This window comes from Leptonychotes weddellii, chromosome 3, assembly GCF_054177405.1.
Source record: "Leptonychotes weddellii isolate Sample4059 chromosome 3, ASM5417740v2, whole genome shotgun sequence".
NCBI lineage: Eukaryota > Metazoa > Chordata > Mammalia > Carnivora > Phocidae > Leptonychotes > Leptonychotes weddellii.
This window is the reverse complement of record NC_138371.1, coordinates 19,877,956-19,891,307: the sequence shown is the minus strand read 5'-3', so window position 1 is coordinate 19,891,307 and position 13,352 is coordinate 19,877,956. Positions and strand designations below refer to the sequence as shown.

The following is a 13,352-nucleotide window of genomic DNA, read 5'->3' as shown; positions in this document are numbered from 1 at the left end:
CACCCTTTGTTCTGATGAAGACATCCTACTCAAAGTCAAGTGTTCCATCATATTTCAAACCAGGTTATACTAAACCCACCCGGCTTTAGTTACCATTTAATTTAATTTGCTGCTTTTGACTATGCCCTTTATTGATGCTCTAGATCTAAGGACCATCTATCAGTCTTGTTATTTTCTTCATGGTTCCTCCTGCTAGGAAAATGCCAAAGTAGTTGGGAAGAAAATACTGTTGTCTCTAAAATGAAGACTGAAGGATTCTCTTGCTAGAATGAGTATTTGACTCTGCAATTTACTTCTACAATCAGCAGAATACCTAGGACACACTATTCTGCCCAACAGTAAGGAGATGAAAGAAAAACAGATGTTGGCATTTCTGAAAGATATGTTGTGTCTTTTTTTCTATTTAATAGGGCTATTTGTTAGCCTGTTTATTTGGCTAGAAACTCAGTCTTGACCAGCAAATAGGTTACTCATTTTTCTCCAATTATTATTAATTTTTAGGATCACTATGGGAAAATAATTTGAGCAGGCTTAAGAAGATGAAATGGTTTGAAGAATAGTAATTGAATTAGAAAAAAGTAAATCAGTCTCTTTCAAATCCCAAACCCTGTTTTGAAAACTATGTGGATGCCTCCTGGAAAATCCAATGGAAGGAGACCTGGCTGAGTTCAGAGAAGTATTAGAAAAATGAAGAGGCAGGAGTCAGACAGACCTGGGTTCAAATCTCACTTCTGAGCCCTAGAGAAATAATAGCAGAGACCAATAATATTCATCCTAAAAGGCTGTTTTTAAGGATTAGCAATATTTCATATAAAGCACATACCATATGGTAAGTGCTCAATTAATGGCAACAGTTTGGGTCAGGTGCAGAACTCTTTAGTTTAAAAGTTCTGGCTTCATGTTTAGAATTATTAACATTTAAGTATTTTTAATTTCTTAGCCTATATACAAATAAATAGAAATAAAATATTTTCCTATGAGTTGTAGTTACTAGATGTGAGAGCAGCAATAAGGATGAAGTAAGCATTATCCTAACTTGATAAATGAGGAAACTAAATTAACCCGAAGTTAAGGAGATTATCCAGAATGTTCCATCTGGTAGTATTTTCAGACTCCTTTTAAAGATCTGTGATTTAGATACCATAAAATACCTGGAGGAAACGGGATCTAACATGCATTTTTAAATGGAGAGAGGCAAAAGTTGCAATATAAGAAGCTTCTGCAGAAGTAACTTTACCATGTCGGGCAGCATCGTATTTTGACATGTTAACTCGCAGGAGGAAATTATTCAAGCTGTTGAGGTAAGCTGGAAGTGAGTGATAGCCTTCTGGATCATACCATACCTGTTAAATTCCAACAGGAGGCAAGATCAATATTGTGTTCAAATAAATTAGGCTGCCTTTACATCTGACAGCCCACAGAATTTATATTTAAAAGAAGAGCACCAATTTTCCAATAACTTATTTTATCTTGGAAGATTAGAACCATTCCCCAGAGTGTTGACTACACACCTCTATGTTTCCAATTTAGAGATGGGCAGAGATTGGGAAAAACATTTTGTTTCCCCTGTGTGATAGCAGTAAGTTATTAGTTACTCTGTACCTTCTCCATAGGCAAAACTGGAAATAAACTGGAGAAATCGTTAATATCTCCATCTCTGTGGCTAGTGAGTGCATAGGGATTCTGGGACTACAGCTAAGGCATCCTCAATAATGATAATAATAACAACAAATGGCATCTAGGCCGGGCTGTACAAAGAAATTAAATACATACACAAACATTGTATCCTTAGCAAAAAGACTGATAATCTGGAAATTCTAGCACTAACTTTCCATTCCTAGTTATAACCCACACGGAAGTGAGTTATGGTATTTACCTTCTCTGTCAAAAACAGAGCGTTTTAAAATACTGCTGTGTTTCAATTCAAGAAACCCAGTTGATAATTTAAAATTACATGAGAGAAGTTATTTAATATTAGAACTCTTTGTTTATGCAAGAATGTTGACTCTGTGTGTGGAGAGAGAAAGAAAAGGAACAAATGGTGCGGGGAGGGCATTCAAATCTCCAACTCTACTGTCTACTTTCTATATGACCTTAGGAAAATCAGTTAAAATAGGCCCCATAATATCTATCTCATAGGAATGTTGTGAGGATGTAATCGGGTAGTTTGTGTAACGGGTGATTCTAGTCCTTGGCTTATCACAGTTACTAAATAAATATTAGTTTCTCTACTTCCCCCAAGTCTATATATGTCTCTTACTACCAAATGAGAAATATGTGAAGGACGGTTTAAAATTCCTTAGACTCCTATAGATCATATATGTGTGAGTCTGTGACTCTAGCTTGTTTCAAAGCATAGGTGTGATCTAGTTTAAAAAAAAAAAAAAGAAAGGAAAGCCAATAGGAGTATTTATCTCCATCAAATTCTGTTAAGTAACCATGTTCTGTAAGAAACAAGGATAACCATACATGACACATATGTAAAGAAATATGCATAAAACTTTAATGTATAGCTTAATAAAAAATTATAAAAGGAGTACGCCCATTGAACCATCACTCAAGTTGAGGAACAAAAATTGCCAGCATCCAGAACATCTTCTCCGGGATTCTCTGTGTCCCTCAAAATCATGATATTCTCTCTAAACAATATGATTGAGTTTTGCTTACTCTTAAAGTTTATGGCATATGCAATCATAGTTAAGTGTTTCTTTTTGTTTTTTCTTTTGCTTATTAGTAATGTTTGGGATATTTACCTGCTTGTATGGAACTGAGCTCATTTCATTGCTGAAAGTTCTATTGAATGAATACACAACAATTCATTTATTTTACTGTATATGGACATTTGGGGTTGTGTTTTTGGCTAATATGAGAAACACTACTATGTAAATTTTTGTATATGTACCCTGGTGCTTGTGTTTCCCTGGGGTAAATACACAGGACTGAACCCTGGTGCTACAGGGAAAGCATTATGCCAAACAGCTTCTCAACTTGATTGCACCCATGTTTTGTTTTGGCCTCATGAAAATGCTTGAACATTTCAAGTTCACATTCTCATTTGTATGACATCCCAGAAGAAAGGTTATAATTTACCTTAGCAAGTGTTCTATTGGCAGGAACTGCTGTTATATCAAAACGAAGGTCTTTAGTCAAAGGCAACCCAAAACTCCAACCTCCATACCTATATAGAATAACAAAATTTATATTTCTTTTAAAGGAGAAAATATTCATAAACGGACCTAAATTGTTTAACCAAGGGCTCAATGTTTTCTTTCCATTAGGAACACATTTAAAGTATGAAATAAATACTGCCTGGCAAATATTTTACATTTTTATTGATTTCTCTTATCATATTTTAATCTAAAGTGTACATTATAACTAGAAGTAAAAAGTCCTTTTAAATGATTGCAAATATGGAGTAATCATTCTGAAAATAAGTGATATGTAATCTAACCAATTCCTTCAACTTAACTGGATCATGCACCATCTCAAAAATCATAGTATTTTAGCCCTTAAAAATACTTTTTAAAGAAGTGATTTAATACTCAAGTGATATAAGATCAGTTCTCATATTTTTTCAAATGGCTCTGTTTTCTTCGATTCTCCAGACTTTTCCCCCTAGCTTGTCCCCTGGTGCTATGTACTTTTTCTCTTCCGGGGTATCTGTAGGTGAATTGTGCCTATATAATTGCCGGGTACTCATCAGTTCATAGTCTCTTAAAAATAAAAAGTGGATTTAAAAAATTCAAACAGTAATTTTAAGAAGAGATTAGTTTAGATGTCCCAAATTAGGTTTGTTAAACAAACAATGTGTAGTTACACAAGACTAATCTTGTGACTATCATCCTAAATGTGATGTTATAGAGCTATATATTTTTTTTTAAGATTTTATTTATTTATTTGACAGAGAGAGAGAGGCAGCGAGAGAGGGAACACAAGCAAGGGGAGTGGGAGAGGGAGAAGCAGGCTTCCCGCTGATCAGGGGGCCCGATGTGGGGCCCGATCCCGGGACCCTGAGATCATGAACTGAGCCGAAGGCAGACGCTTAACGACTGAGCCACCCAGGCGCCCAATAGAGCTGTATTTTTGACATGCAAAGAACACTACAGTATATTGTTTATTTTTTAAAAAACAGGTTTTAGAAATGTTTGTTTATAATAAACCTCATTTTGTTGAAAATATTTACATGTATCTGTGTCTAGAAAATTTCTGTAAGGATATACAATCAATAGTGGTTATATCTGGTTTTATTTCTGCTTATATGTAGTTCCTAATTATTTTACAGTGAACATCAGTAATTTGTGCACATTGAGAAATAAAAGAGGGAAGAGATAGAGGAAAGGATGAAACAGTAGCTATTTGCAAATGACCAACTCTCCCTCCCCCAGCCTTATTTGAGGTATAACTGACAAATAAAAATTGTAGATATTCAAGGTGTACAACGTGATGTTTTGATACATGTATATAGTGTGAAATAATCACAATCAAGCTAATTAAAATATCCATCACCTCACACAGTTACCATTTTCTTTTTGTGTGCACATGCATGCCTGTGCGTGTATGTATGTGTGTGGTGAGAACACTTAAGATCCATCCTCTTAGCAAATTTCAAGTATACAATACAGTATTGTTAACCACAGTCACATTGCTCTCGATTAGCTCTCCAGAATCTATTCATCTTGCATAACTGAACCTTTGTAGCTCTTGACCAACATTTCCCCATTTCTCGAAACCCCCAGACCCTGGCAACCACCATTCTACTCTCTGCTTCTGTGAGTTTGACTATCTCAGATCCCACATACAAGTGGGATCATGCAGTATTTGCCTTTCTGTGTCTGGCTTATTTCACTTAGCATACACAGTGTCCTCCAGATCCATCCACAGTATCCCAAATACAAGCCTACCAACCTTACACCCATGGCAAACCTTTAGGTGGCTTAGGTATGAGCCTGCGGCCTTGCTATACATGGACACGTTTTATCCACATACAGCATAATCTAAATTTGAGATATTTATATTGGAACTAAGGTCAATTGTCACCTAAAGCCATGCCCTAAAACTCTCCAAACTGGAGATGCCTGGGTGGCTCAGTTGGTTAAGTGTCTACCTTCAGTTCAGGCCATGATCCCAGGGTCGTGGGATCGAGTTAAAAAAAAAAAAAAAAAAAAACCTCTCCAAATTGGCCTAATCTAGTCAATAACATTTTTGTCTCAAGGAAAAAAAATATGTACAAGTTTAACAGTACATTTTTTGCAGCCTAAAAAAAACCCAGTGCTTTTTAGTTTCTTAAAATGAGTCTTAATTTGAGGAAGTTGATATTTTTTAAAGAATTTTCACACATAAGACTGTTTTGATAAAATAGAGAATTTAACCACGTAAATGATCAATAGAAATTTTCATCTATTTTTTAAAAAGATTTATTTATTTTAGAGAGAAAGCATGAGCAGGGGGAGGAGCAGAGGAAGAGGGAGAAGAGAAGCAGACACCCTGCTGAGCGGGGAGCCTGATGCAGGGCTTGATCTCAAGACCCTGAGATCATGACCTGAGCCGAAACCAAGAGTCAGACACTTAACCGACTGAACAACCTAGGTGCCCCAGAAATTTTCATCTATTGTCTCAAGTTCAGAAGGCAGTTGCCATTAAAATTTGAAAGCAAGATATGCTAAATTAATATATTATAGAGTATTTTTACCTCTTTTGCATAAACTCATTAGCAGTTGATATAAGATAATTTTCCAAGCGGTGCCCAGTGAGGTTGTAAATTATTTGAGAAGAGTAAGTTCTTCTATGAGGTGGAGAATAGTTAAATTTAGGACACTCCTGAAAAATAAAGTTAAAAATTAAGTTCTTCGATGCTTTGCAAATCAAATAGACAATGTCAAGAAGTTTTGGTCTCGCAACTTGTCTATTGCTGCAACAGGTGGAGTGTGATAAGACTGTCTTCTGACTCTGAAGAGCTTTGAAAAGGAAGGCATCTTCCTATTCCAAGAAATTAGAGTAGTTATTATTTATATAGAACACATACATATGTTTAGGACTCACTTGAAGCCAAAAAGAATACAACTTAACCAATGTGCAATTTTCTTTTCACTGTACTAACAAGTTTGATATGCATGGAGAATAACATTAAACTCTAAGATAACTCAAAATTCCCTCAATAGTTTATAGGGAAGAAAAAAATGTTTGCCCAGAATTGAAAAGATGACATTAAGGGACATAAGTTCTCAGGGGACAGCAGTGGATGAGTTTGTATTGTATTGTTTTTAAGGTACCAAACCTGAGTGTCAGAGCTCAAGTTTACATACATCTAAACTATATAACTTAATGTTAAATAAATCTAAACCTAATCTTTACATATGTAAATTTAAAGTTATACCAAAATAAATTTTGTTTATATTGCAAATTTGCTTATATAGTTCTATATGCACACGTATGTATATTGCAAATTTAATAGAGTTTCTGTATACTCTTCACCCAGTTCTCCCCATTAGCATCTTACATTACTGTCATTGCATATTTGTCAAAATTAAATGCATTGGTACATCACTATTAACCAACCTCAGAGCTTAGTTATAACCACTTATTTTTATGCTCATAAGCTTTCTGCACTTCCTGACCACTTACTTTTCACTGAAGCTTCCCATGCTTCTCTGACATGAAGTTTAGTTTGGGAGAAGCCTAGCATTTTTCCAGTTTTTCCTTCCATCCCTTCACATGATGTCCCAGAGCCTGAGGCTAGCACCACATGTGCACTGAGAGCATAAAGTTGCAGACTGCTCTAAAAAATGAATGCTGAATTTCACCTTACACATCAAGTTGGGTCAACAGTTAGATCACATTTATAGAATGCTACTGATTCCACAGTTATAGACACCTTATGTATGCAATGTAATTATTAACTTTAATCTTTTGTTGAATTATATATACAGAAAAGCACATATAAGTATGCTTCTTGATGCATTTTTTACAAACTGAACACACCCCTGTAACCAGAAACCATATCGGGAAACAAAACAATGCAAGTACTGGAGAAGGCCCCTCATCAAGCTTCCTTCCAATCACTACCACTCCCAAAGTATCCAGCACAGAATAGTTTTGCCTGTTTTTGCACTTAATATAAATGGAATCGTATTATGTATATTCTCTTGTATCTGGCTCTTTCCACTCATCATTCACTTGTGAGAATCCTCCATATAATGTGTATAGTTGTAGATCAAGCATTCCCATTTTGCTGTATATAGAATTCCAATGTGAAAATCCATTACATTTGATTTATCCACTCTACTGTTGGTGGGAATCTGAGTGGCTATTACAAATAGTATTTCTATGAATATCTAATACATTCCTCTTAGTGAACATATTCACACTTCTGATGGGAATATAATACGAATGGAATTGCTGATCCCATAGTTTATGTATATCTTCAGCAGTATTAGGTACTGTCAAAAGTTTTATATACATATTTGGTGATTTATTTATATATTTCTTTAAAGTTTTTATTTTAACTCCAGTTAGTTAGTATACAATGTCATATTAGTTTCAGGCATACAATATATTGATTCAACAGTTCCATACATCACCTTGTGCTCATCACAGCAAGTGAGATCCTTAATCCCCATCACCTATTTCACCCATCCCCCACCCCACCCTCTCTGGTAACCATCAGATTATTCTATAATTAAAAAGTCTGTTTCTTGCTTTTTCTCTCTCTCATTTTTTCCTTTGATTAACGAAATTTATCTAGATTCCAACTTTAGTTTTTTTTTTTTTAATTTATTTATTAGAGAGAGAGTGTGAGAGAGAGCGCAAGAGGGGGTAGGGTTAGAGGGAGAAGCAGACTCCCCGCCGAGCAGGGAGCCCTATGTGGGACTCGATCCTGGGACTCCGGGATCATGACCTGAGCCGAAGGCAGTCGCTTAACCAACTGAGCCACCCAGGCGCCCCTAGATTCCAACTTTAAATACTAAGTTAGTTGACTCTTACTGTGAACTACAGAAAATACATTAAGAATTTCAGAAATTAGCCAGATTAAATGAGGGATTAGAAAACTCTTTGAGTACTGGGTAATGCTGGTATTGAAATATGCAAGGATTCCAAAAGATGCTTGTGGAATCCCTGCTTTCATTGGTAGTAACTGTCTTGCATGAGAACACAATAATAGGTCGCATTTACAGAAAACATTTCATTCCAAAATATTGTGCAAAGAGTTCAAGGTTCAATGATATAACGCTATTAAGAAAATATTGCTAGATTCCTCTACTGTGGGGAAGTAAGTTGACCACAAAGTCACTCTCAGAAACTAGCAGTAACCTCTCCTCTTCAACAATCTTTCATTTCCCCAGTGAATTTGGTTTTCTTAAAAGTATGTTGAATTGATAGGCCCAGAAAAGTAAGGTGTGTATCCATAAAATACAGATGGCATAAGGGATGGCTGGATAATCTTTTCTGTTTCTATCAGACCGTGAATTTTTCTTGCATGCTGGAGGTGCTCCTTAGAGACAAATGGAGTTCTGTTCTGGACTTACACATTACTGACTTCATAGCTGACCACCAAATGGGCAGTCTTACTCTGTTTTCAAATATGACAGTTGTGGTGGCTTTGTTGTCTGAAACATAGAACTTTCTGGTTAGAACTGAACTGAGACCAAAAATTCATTTTTAGTTGGTTTCCACAAAGACTGTCATAGAATTACCTACCTTTGGAAATTTGTTCTGAGATGGATTTAAAACAGTGACCTGAAGTTCAAAGGCAATATTTTTGAGCTGCCCTGTTCCACATCTCTGAGCTACTAGCTTCCATAAAATGAAATTATACTGACTCTTTGGTAACCTGGATAGATCTTTCAAGTTTCAATATTTATTCCTTTCTTTTTCCTACTTCACTGCAATGGAATTCCATCTTACCTGGATATTTTCTGAGCAGGAGCAAACACCAAAATTAGTGATAGGCTCCCCACTGGTGTTCCATTTTCCCAGACTGTCATCCTTTAAACACCTTCTGCAAGTAAAAATGAGTGAGGTATGTGTGTGTTCTCATGTTTATGTATGAGCATATAAGCGAGTATTTGGTATTAAATTCAGGTATACAGTCTTAGGTACAGTTTGCTGGTTTTTCATAACTCAAATATACATTACACTACCATTTTCAAATGATTTGACATTTTACAGGGGATAAGAGAGGACACTTACGATAGAACAGTGTTGAAACCAAAGCTCATTGAATTGTTTTAATGTGGCAGGATGGGGCTTTTTGACCCCTTTCTTCTCTGCTCTTTCATCCTGTCCTCTGACAGGAAGGGGATACTTTAGCAAAATAATGCACCAATGTCAGGTTCACATGCACCATGTACCATCTTGGAAGTTCGAATAGGAAACACTACATAGCGCAAAGACAGGGATTGGAGTCCGAAGACTTGTGTCTTAGTTTTAGCTGCACAACTTAGAATCTAGATTGTTTTTTGACAAGTATCTCAGTCTTCATGAATCTCAGTTTCTCCATCTTAAAAATGGGATTAATAATTCACAGGGTTGTTGTGACTGTTAAAGGGAAATATGTACAGGAGAGAACTGTACAAATTATAATGCCCCTAATGTTTATTATTACAGCACAGCATAGCCACGGAATGAACTAGAGGGGAGAGAGAAAATCTGTTCCATACAGATCTCTCTCAGGGGCGGCACTTCTCCAGCCTACAACACACACCCATTCGTCCACACATGCACATGTACATGCACAAACTGGAGTGTCAAAAAGAAAGGGAAAAGAAAACAAAAAAACCCGAGAACCACTTACGGATCACTGATGTTCAAACACATGTTGTCGATGCCAGGGAAGTTCCATAGTGCTGAGACCAGGGCTTGTGTGCTTGGGTGAGAATTCCTATAATAGTAAAGGATAGGAACAAATTTGTGATCCTCCACTACTCTTCCATATTAAAGTCATACTTATGAATAATTTGGAAAAATAAAACATGCTGTATGAGATAGTCTTCTTAAAAACCCGAGAAAGACTCAGTATCAGGAAAAAAAATAAGTATCATGGAAAAAAATCAGCACATACCCTCTTCAGCTGCCTTGTTATTTTCCTAACCATTACATACATTTAGTGATCACCTATTGTATATATGTAATAATACCAAATTATGCAGAATTCTGACCTACTATCATATATTTGTGAGGCCATTAAAAAATTATTTGCTATATATTACAACAGATTGGGAAGCCACACCTAGCCTGGCTTTCTTGATTAAAGTCTAGTCATTAAAAATAAAGACCTACAATAAATTTACTTTCAGACAAACACAGGAACTCTTAAAAAGTTATTCGTTGGCAATAGAAGTGTCATGTTGCAATAAATCAAAACTGTCCATTCCTTTGGCAGAATCAGGTACAGCGCCTCATAATTCTTTATTCTTCAGCATTGCAGTCATGGGGGCACAGCCGCACATCTGGAGGCACTGGGGAGATGTTTTAAAGGAGAGAAACTTACGCATAGAAGGCTGTCTGTTCAGAGGTACCGTAGAGAGATGGGGAGATCTGGATCTCTGGATAACTGTTGCTAGAATTTCTCAGTGTGCCAAGGCCCATGGCAGTGGTGACAAAGACGATGGGGAGGATAACCTGAGCAATGAGACCTTTCCAGTTCCTGCGGGTGTGGTGGAACCTCTTAATGAGGATAGCCATGATCTTCTTCAGTAACAGATCAAAACCACCCAACCTCTCTCCCCTCGTCAGGATTTTGTCTGATTAAAAAAAGGTGGGGGGTGGAGAGAAATAGAGAGAGAGAGAGGTTTGATATGGTTCTGGGAAACATGATAAATCACATTACAAGGTAACTTCAAAAAACATGGGTGGATGGTATAATGTGATGTGGTAGGAACAGCTTGTATTTTAAAGGTTCTGATATGAGGTTCAGCTCTTCTTTTTTAAACTTTGGGCCTGAGCCTCTCCAAGTCATAGAGTTTTATGTAAAATGCTTTGTAAATTATAAATCACTATGTACAAAATATTAGTAGTTACATACATAATCATTTTACACGTCAAAAGGAGAGATCCACAATTTGATAAATGAATATTGTCCCCGATCTCCAAAGTCTCAATGCCTGCTAGGTATGTATTGCTAATTACTGATACTCAAGAGATAGCTTCTATCAGGAGACTAAATTCAGTAAGATAAACAGAAACCAACACGTGAAACTAATATGACATAAACTAATACAACGTGTAACTTCAGTTTAAAAAAAGAAGATAAATGGCAACCAAAACATCTGCCTAGTCTAAAAACTCATTCCTACTGTGGGTAACTTAGTGATTATAAGCCTAACTGGCTCTCATTCTAAGGTGAGGTCCTGTGAATTCTCCTTACACTTGGGAAAAGGGAAATGCTCTCCTCCAAAGTGTGATTCTAGTTCAAACATTCATTCATTACATTCTCTTTAGACATCTGGACTGATTATATATGGCATTTCAAAACTCCATTTTTACCACCAGAGTCACAAAAAAGAACTCATTGGAAAAAAATGTCTACATTACCCCCAACCCCGTGAAATGTTCTTCAGGTGTGGAGAAAAATTCCCTGGCTTCTGAACATAAGAGGAGCCATGGAAGCCATAAACTGTTGCTTCCTCTATGGTGCTCTTACAACTGATAATTCCATAGCCCTCCCTAAAAATGTTACATTCTCTCCGACGGCCTGCCGCCGAGCACTCCTCTACATGAGATAAGATGACTGTCAACTCTGTGGATAGTTTTAATTCTCCATCACAAATTATGCAGCACAAAAAATCATGATCTTCATTTAGCTGATAAGGAAAAATACAAAGCTGCTTAATTTAAAATGAATTCCAATTAAACAGAGTGAACAAGTTTAAATGCAAACTCATATCTCTGCAAAGGGGAATTGTAGGAGCTGAATATTTTAAGTTAATTAGTATGCTTTTCTGTTTCTTAAGAAATTACATGTGGATGACTTACAGGTGTATCAAATGGAGCAAATGTGCCTGCTAAAAGATAATGTCAGTGAGGGAAACATTTTGACTGAAGAATAGTTTCAAATTATGAGACAAATGCAGAGGCAAATACGTAACATTTACTTCCTGAAGCAGATGACCACTTTCTAATCAAAGTCCTCAATTACATGGGCTCGACAATTATATTCCCCAAAAGATGATAAATGAGGAATGTGGCAGAGGACAAATGAGACTCCCAAGTTCCAGAACTATGCAAACATCAGAGATGATCTTTTCTAAGTTTTAGAGCCAGGCGAATGTTTAATTAAAAGTTCTGTTCCTAGAGATTTTTTCCAAGTTAAGCAAACTGTTGAAATGACTATTCCATAATTTATACATCATTTTACTATATGCTTCCTTAAGTAAATAGTGTTTCCAAAGGCAGAAATTAACTGTCAGAAAGGGAATAAGAGAGGATAAAAGTTATTTTCAAAAGAGGCCAATTCCTCAAAGTCATATCAAGAAGCACAATTTTTCAAACATGTCTTGTGTGAGGAATTGGGTGGGTGGGGGGGAACCTATTATTATAGGTTCTTAGCCATTGAGTCTGACTTCATCAAATCTGAGACCCTCCCCCAAAAGCATTTCCTCAGAGCCTGAATATTCTCATCACCTGAACTGTTCACAGAAGGGAAAGATTAGACATGTTTCCCAATAAGGCCCCATAAAGAGTGATGACTCTTTTTTTATAACTTTTTTCCGATGACTCCTCTGCTGAATATGTTTAATAGCAGTGAGTCAGCTACCTTACAAGGTAATTTTGTCCATTATTGGACAGCAGCATTTACAGGAAGGATTTTAACTTGTCTAACACAAATCTGAAACTGTAGTAAACACCTTGAAAATGAATTTCGGCAGGTATAAGGAGTACACACCACCACCCTAACAAGCAAGTTCTCTCCCATTCTTTGAAATATTTTTGAAATAGAGAATTTGATTTCATTTAACAAATACTTGCTATATTAAAAAAAGAAAGCTTATATTTCTTTATTCCTTTTGAATTTAGAAAGAAAATGTCAAGCTGAATTTTTGCCCTGTGATTTTCTCCTTTACGTCATTTATGGGAATTAAGCAAAACATGCACATTAGATTTATACCATCTCTGTCTGTAAAACTGCTGCTGCTCACAGATAAATCATCGGGAGCTGAGATGCCATTGGTACCGGGATTTCCAATTTTCTTTTGTGTTAAGTGCTCAAGACTCATACTGCTATTTTTTTGTGACTGTTTAGTCAAGTTCAGAAAGACCTAGAAAGAGAAGCCAGGAACACTTCATTAACATAAAACATGCACGTCCTTTCTACTTCCTAAGTTCAAGTTTGATTTTGAATTTTTATCACATTTATT

The 13,352-nt window shown here is 36.2% G+C and overlaps 1 protein-coding gene across 1 annotated transcript in view; it reads right to left on the bottom strand.

Moving 5' to 3' along the window:
* ABCA12 (ATP binding cassette subfamily A member 12) overlaps positions 1-13,352 on the bottom strand; it is a 96,330-nt gene that overhangs the window by 25,167 nt on the left and 57,811 nt on the right. The window contains 7 exon segments of the mRNA XM_081815308.1: positions 1,238-1,343; positions 3,091-3,178; positions 5,690-5,817; positions 8,902-8,995; positions 9,791-9,877; positions 10,487-10,739; positions 13,103-13,345. Of these exon segments, the coding sequence (XP_081671434.1) occupies positions 1,238-1,343; positions 3,091-3,178; positions 5,690-5,817; positions 8,902-8,995; positions 9,791-9,877; positions 10,487-10,739; positions 13,103-13,345 (999 nt within the window).